This window comes from Cydia amplana, unplaced genomic scaffold (assembly GCF_948474715.1).
Source record: "Cydia amplana unplaced genomic scaffold, ilCydAmpl1.1 scaffold_43, whole genome shotgun sequence".
Lineage (NCBI taxonomy): Eukaryota > Metazoa > Arthropoda > Insecta > Lepidoptera > Tortricidae > Cydia > Cydia amplana.
This window is the reverse complement of record NW_026947474.1, coordinates 1-7616: the sequence shown is the minus strand read 5'-3', so window position 1 is coordinate 7616 and position 7616 is coordinate 1. Positions and strand designations below refer to the sequence as shown.

Genomic DNA, 7616 nt, shown 5'->3' with positions numbered 1-7616 from the left:
TAGATGTTGAAGTTATTGAACTTAAAAAACTTACCAGTTACTTAAAATAAATGTCTAGCGAACGGCAGTTTTGATCGTACAAGAAGTATAAACAAGACCTTATAAGATAAACATTATGAATACTACAAGTTTTACTATCATATTTTACCACCGAAATAACTATAATAAATTAATAGGTATACCAAGGAAATAAATAATATTAAGACGTGCTATTTCAATGTGGATAAAAACCGTAAATCCGTTTTTTTTAAAGCGCTAGTTAGGGCCATTTTTTAACTTTTCTAAAATAAACCAGTATCTCGAGCCAGTGGCAGTTTAAACCCCATTTATTTTAGCTCATATTAAAGTAGCATTAGACACATGTTTGATATACATTTTCCCTGTAGATGTGTAAAATTCTAAATTGAACAATTAAGTTCACAAAATACTTTGCTTTGTAAATGCATACAACTAGGTAAAAGAAACAAATTAGTAGCATTCTCATAGTCTACCTGCTCCTTGATTACATCAAAACTCACTAAAATGAAAATAAATCATTGTACCTACCTAATGTATAACTAAAACAAACCAGGCTACGTAATTAGACCTCTAAATTAATCTAAAATAATCGAATTTAAACTGTTGTGAGACATACTAACATTGAATAATTTTACGGTTTAGTCTCACTTGTTTTAAGTCACTCGCGCGACATGTTTCGGAGAGCCTAGGTCTCCTTTCTCAAGGACTAACAGTGCGAGCAGCGTTCACGACGGCAGTGTATCGTGTACGCGTCGTAAAACAAGTGAGACTAAACCGTAAAATTATTCAATAATCTAAAACACATTTATTTGAAAACGCAACTCAAGTTTTTTTAATCGCATACCTGTAAACGCTCCCAGAACGTAGCTTGGTGTGGGTTAGTACCACTTCTCTTGACTCAGCAAACGTCCAGTGGATTACGTTAGTCTATATTTTATATTTGCCATGCCGATGTTCATCGGTGACCCATACAAGCAAGAAATCTTCGATTTCTGACATCGTACAGAAAATGTGTTCAATAAAATTATAATCCGGCAATTTGGTTTGTGCAATTATTAAGTACCTACTGCAGTAGAAATATGGAATATGGCCAAACGCCTGGATAGTCTGTAGACTGCTGTAGAATACTTGACGCTATTTGCATAAAAATCTAATAGACTAAAGGGGTTATTACCTATCCTTTCGTCGGACACTTTCTGCTATTCTGCTGCTAAGAGGGACAGGGAAACAACATAAACTCTGTCCCCATCAGAGGGCCGACAAAAATAGTTGCAATAACCCCTAACTAACGGAGCTGACAGCTTAATAAACAATGAAACGCGTAAGCAGCGCAGACAAAATCAGAGTCAGAACGGAATAGAAGCTCCTGTTAGCCAATCCAGGGACCGGAATGTTATTACCAGCGCCTGTACAGGCTTGCAAATGGCTGAACAGTTCGATGTAGTTCTTAGCTGGCTGGTTGGTCGTAGCTCTGGTGGGTTCTGAGAAGCCAACGGCGGTGTTCTTGAAGAGCAAGTCGCGGGTTCCATCGAAGCTCGAGAAGATCTCCATGTTGACATGCTGGGTACCTGATGAGGCGGCGTAGCCGAAGTACTTTTCAAGGGTGTCGAGGAGAGTGCTGATGCTGTTGTAGGCTTCGTCTTGTCTGCAATAGGTTAAAACACTGTCAATATAGTCTGGCAAATCAATATGCCTGTCAGTAAGAAACGCGAAATTTTTATTTTGTACAGATCGAATTTTTCCGCGTACATTTTCCAAAACAGCCACCTTTTCTACTACAACATTGGTTGTTAAGACTAAAACAATAGAGTTGAACCAAGCCAACATTGTATAGAGAAAGAGTAAATTTTGTTTGTAGAGTCTATTTAAATTAACGTTTTTTTTTAAATACAAATATGACATCTCTAGTGGTAGTGCTACGCTTTCTTTTTACAAATCGGCGCAGAGTTAACTTAGACGAACTGTAAAGATCAATGTTAATAAGAATGTTATGCTTTCGCCAACGAATCACTGATGCTACTTCAAAGTATATGTTACGAGGCCTCGGTTAGATTATTAATTCGGTTAATCCTTGTTTTTATATCCCAGGTATTGAAATGACATGCCATTTTAAAAAGTTGCATGGTCAAAATGTGTACAAGATCCATAAATTGGGTCTCTGGGATATAAAAAATAGAGTTAGAGTCAGACCAAGAAAAGTATGCAGCGGATTTGATAGCCCACGTAGTGCAAGTGTTATTTAAAACGTCAAACTTCTATGAAATTATGACGTATAAATAACACTTGCACTGCGTGGGCTATCAAATCCGCTGCAGACTTTTATTGGTCCGACTTTAGCTCTATATTATTTAGGGACTTAAATCAGTTACATGATTATTGCAGCCCAAAAAATTATAGAATCAATGGGAAGTCACAATCACAAAATCGCTGCCACAATAGATCAATATTAGTCCAAGCGACATCTAAAAGGCGCTACAATATTAATATTAAATACGTACACATAGACCGGCCTCAGTGGCGGTGGGTGCGTGGTATGTGTTTGGTTTGTGGGTTTCACCGGTCGCGCAGGCCGTTTAAGAGTAGCCCTTAAAATGAGAAAACTGCACTAGGGATACTCCGGATACTACGCTTTAAAAAACCCTATCGTCCTAAGGCCCAGCCACACAAGAAATCCAAAACATGCCAGGAGTTGATTATGGTTTGGCTAAAAATTGAACGAGCTACTTTCAAGAGAATCACCCTGCAGAAAGTAGCAACAATGGGTTAGCCGATCGAAGTATTCAGATGGCGCCAGCATAGATTATACCTGTAAATCCTAATAAAAGTGTCAAATTCTTGTTTGTTTTGGGAATTTTATGACATCCAGCCCTTTAAGCCAAATCTCAATGGAATGGCTTACACAGAAAAACCAGTTTGAACTAAAATCTTCATTAATTTTACCGTCTAGTCAACACCTCGGAGTCCACCACATAAGCCAGCAAGCAGTTGTCATCCACATTGACTCCGTTCTGGAGGGCCAAGGTATTGTTACTGCAGATCGCGCGGAACTGGGAGCCTTGCAGGTTCAGGGCGGACAGGTAATCTGTGGAGGTTACGGGTTAGAAATAGAGATGGCAGCACTGTTGACAGTAGCGTTATAGGGGGTTTTTACATCTAATGTTTCGCCGGACACTGTAAATATTTCCGTTTCAATAAAATTTAATGGCGGAATAACTTCGTAATACTAATAAATTATAAAATAATAAAGACTACGTAGGCTTTGAACTGTTACGTTATACCCAAGTTGGTGTTGTTAGGATACGTAGTATCTTCTTAGTAGTTTGTGCTGTTAGGCAAGTACGAGAGTTATAAAAGCGAGAACTGGCCGCGTAGCCAACGTGCCGATCGCTTACGCTCCATAGTCCATAGCGATCAAAACGCAACTATCACAGAGAGACACAAAGCTATTCGATGGCGAAGTGCAAGCGATTGTCACCATGGCCAGGCGTGGTTCACTCCGCGATTTCGTCGCTTTGCTACAGGTAGCTAAAAGTACATCCGTTCAGGCCCAATTTTGGGGAAAGCCATAAGCCGCGCGTGGCGCTGTCGCCACCTAGCGGCCATATCTGTGCTGATCGTAACAGACGCGTTTTGTTAGAGAGTGAGTCTTCTGTACTTAGTACTATTATTTATTCTGTGCCATGGCTAGGCCGGCAGGTGCGTGTACGTACGTGCACGGTCTCAGTGATACTTACCAGTAATATTGGTGGTCTCTACGAAGATCACGTCCGCGTCGTTGTTAGCCAAGCAGGACAAGGAGCCGTTGTTGCCGAAATACAGGTTGTTAGAGTGGTCCCAACCGCAGGTGACTACAAAAAAATAAAAATGAAACAAAATAGAAAATCTTAAATAACAAAAGGTCAGGACCAGATTTAGTGACCTAGAGCCCCTAGGCAGTATGGCACTTAGAAGGGGGTTTTCTGTATCTCAAAACTATTGCTGGGTTGCCTAGGCCCTTAAGCCCGGGCCTTGGGGACCTAGGCGGAAAATCAGAAATCCGGCACTGCAAAACGTACGAAACAGTTTAAAATGCTATTACAATCATTGTCGACCTTGACTTATATACTGTTTATCATTTATTTTATATAGGTAATATAGGTATATATATATATATATACATATATATATATATATATACATATATATATATATATTTTTGTCTTTTTTTACCAATAGGAAAACAAGATGCAGATGGGTAGGTAAAAAGTAAACAACTTACAGTTGCTAGCGGCGTTAGGAGACTTGCAAAGACTGCAGAGGTTGGTGACGTTGTAGTTCTGAAATGAAAAGGACACATTCTTAATACAATTCTTAGAACAAAGCATTTATTTGTGGATAAAAATATCAGAAAAATGTCAAGACAAAAGGGCATACTCACTGCACTTACTTAGCCTACGACAACAAATTTCAAAAAATTTAAAACTTTGAAAGGCAAGTCGGTTTCGGAAAGTGTTCGATTTACTGTGATAATTCTAGTGTCGTATTGTAGCAAATTTAGTCTTCTTTAAAAACGGCCTGAAAAGGTACTACCAAACTGGTCTCTGAGGGTTATAATCGCCCAAATCTAAAAGAAAACCGAAGTTTTAGTGGTTTTTTCGATTTTTGATAAAGTTGCGTTCGGCGCTCGAGGTCTCAAACTTGGATTATTAATTGGGCCAACATCATAAATAAGTCTGCAAAAATCAGAACTACCGGATTTGACGCAAACGCTAAATGTATAAATTTACTGTATTATCATAGCTGCGTACCTACCTACTTAATGGATGTACGGCGAGCCCTCCACTCGATCGAGCTGGGGGCCGATTTTTGAATCTCGACCATTCGATTTCGTCACTCGAAAATCAGTGAAAAACGATGAAATGCTATTTTTGAAATTCTACTGATACGAGGGCATGGCATGAGTGGTGGGGATAACTGACAGAACGGGATAGTCTTATGTATCTTTCACTAGAAGTAGCAGAGAAAGCGCTATTATTGTTTGTCTTTGTCACAGTCTCATATTTTTTTATTCCCCACCGTAGTATATGGTGGGATACAAACAATGCGTAAACGTCAAATTGGTGTGAAACATATGAACAGTGCAAAGATTATCAGGAAAAATATTGAAATCAGTGTTTCGTGTGCATGTAGTAGGTACTTAACAATTCAACAAATACGGTGAATTGCTCAGTTTTGCGCTGTACAAGTGACTGCCGGCAAAAACAGGACAGCGTAACATTTCACAGGTAAATACAGTATTTTATACTTCGATCACATTATCATGCTTAGTAACAGCATCCTACAATCTATATCAATTAAAATCTGAGTAGAAAAAGCATTTACAGTAAATAATAACTCGGGTAAAAAAATTAACCTATAAATATTTCCTGATAACCGACCAAATTACGTACGCATATTGACAGTAAGCCGTCACCCTTTTAATAACGTGTATTCAATTTAGTCGCATTGCTATTATTCGAGGGATACCAGCCCTTGATGCATACAATTACCCCAAAATTCGGGTATTTTCTATTTTAATAACATTTTTATAAATAATTTTGCTACAGAACTGGACATATACGAACAATAAAATTGAACTGTGTTTAAATTAGAATGTAAATTATATTTATTTAAGCATTACGGATTCTTTCTAACGTTATAGGGGGTTTTGCCACGACTCAGAGAATCTAATTGATATGCTGCAGGCACTAATTCTTAATTTTGCAATAAGAGCGACAGATTACAAAATGAATATTTCGTTTATTACCTCCAGATTTCCACAAGATGCAGGCACGCGTGCTAAATGGATTTTAGCAACTGGAAGGAGAAACTGGGCACCGACGCAAAACTGCCGAATAAGTATGCTCAAAGCATATTACGAAAACCTACCTTTTCTATTTCTTCCTGTGGCACACAGTATGCTAAAAATTCTTTCTTTATGCGTACTTGTAATATGTATAATGAATCGCTTAATGATATAGACATTTTTGTTCATAGTTTGTCCGTTTTCAAGAACAAAGTTCGTCATATTTTGTTTACTAGTAATTGAAAAATTGTTTCAAGTAAATATTTTGCATTGTTTTCTTACTTTATTTGCGTGTTGTACTCACAACTATACCTACGGGTAATTTATAATTAAGTAACCTATTTACTTTTCATTGTAATAGTCAACTTAGTAACGTATGAAACTAGGCCTATTTTTAGTCATTTTTGTAAGACTTATTTGTAAAAGGCTGTTTGTTTACTAAATAAAAATAAAAAAAATTGGCCCATTGATATTTTATTTATCGCTGCGTCTTACGTAGGCGAACAACTCGCGAACGTGATTAGAATTACCCCAATATTTGATAATATTGGGGTAATTTTTAACTATATGGTATCCCCGGGTTTGTGACGTCATCTATGTCTATCCCTTACGGGGGCACGCGGTAGGCCACATCTATAGAAATACTACCATCTATGTACTGATAGAATTTGAGAATCGAGTGGTATTGACCACTCGTATTCAATTCTATCAGTAGAAAGTAGGAATCCACAATTTTAGTCACATATTTGTATTATATGCCGCCAATAAAAAAATATCTGAAAGGAATTAATTTATTAGATTTTATGTGTTTATTAGATTAGCTAGTTTTTGATTGAAATATAAATATTTTTTAAGTCCTTACCATCGAAAGTCAATCACTACACGGTCGAATGGTGACTTTCAAAAATAGGTATTATTAGGATCATGCGAAAAAAATCGTGACAAATTTTCGTATACGAGTATTTTCGACCACTCGCACTCGCTTTTAAATTCGAACGTTCGAAATTCAAAACTCGCGGTCTGGTACAGTCGACGTCAAAGATATGTTTACACTTTTGCACCTTCCTTTGCCATAAGGCAAAAAAACGAAAACATATATTTGACGTCGACTGTACACCCCGACAGTGCTTCTAAGGCTACTCACCGATTGGCCGAGGGCGTGCGAGGCGTCCTGGGCGCCCGGAGCGCAGGCGCCTTCAAAGAATTCACCCACAGCCTTGGCGTAGTCGCATTCTTTGTCATCTAGCACGCCAAGCACTTGCGCAGTACGCACGAACGACACGTAGGCTGAAACAAAGAGCATTTTAGTCACAAGTACAGATAAACTGTAAACTAATTTATCATCAAACAGATATGTCTACTAAGCGATAGGCACGACAATTTTTAGAACTCCGCATAAAACTGTTCGCGGAGCTCTTATGAGATCACTTGGGTCTTGCAAATCGGTTGAGTGCGTTTTTCTCAAAGACCGTTTGCTGTAGGCACCTATGGAACAGTTATAGCAAGTACCATCAGACCATCACTAACACTGTGAATAAGTCAAAACCGCTTTTTCTGATTTTAGGGGGCTGAGAGGGGTAGGCAGTTTTTTTTATTAAAGAAAAAAAAATGAATATATCACGGCTTCGGGCAAGACTTGAACTTGCGATGTTTTGGAACGACGGTCCATTCGCTCTTAGACTATGCTACGCGAACGCGAGTGTGGAGTCGAGTTCGCTGTCTGCGAAAATCGACTCCACACTCGCGTTCGCGGCTTCGCGTCGCGATTCGCGCA

The 7616-nt window shown here is 38.5% G+C and overlaps 1 protein-coding gene across 1 annotated transcript; it reads right to left on the bottom strand.

Annotated features, from left to right (window-relative positions):
* Positions 1-1137: 1137 nt before the first annotated feature.
* LOC134661975 (lactotransferrin-like) lies at positions 1138-7129 on the bottom strand (the record flags this gene model as incomplete). Its single annotated transcript, XM_063518207.1, has 5 exons — positions 1138-1663; positions 2959-3100; positions 3753-3866; positions 4277-4334; positions 6987-7129. Coding segments are annotated over 5 exons (800 nt in total), but the record flags the coding sequence as incomplete, so codon positions are not given.
* Positions 7130-7616: the final 487 nt, after the last annotated feature.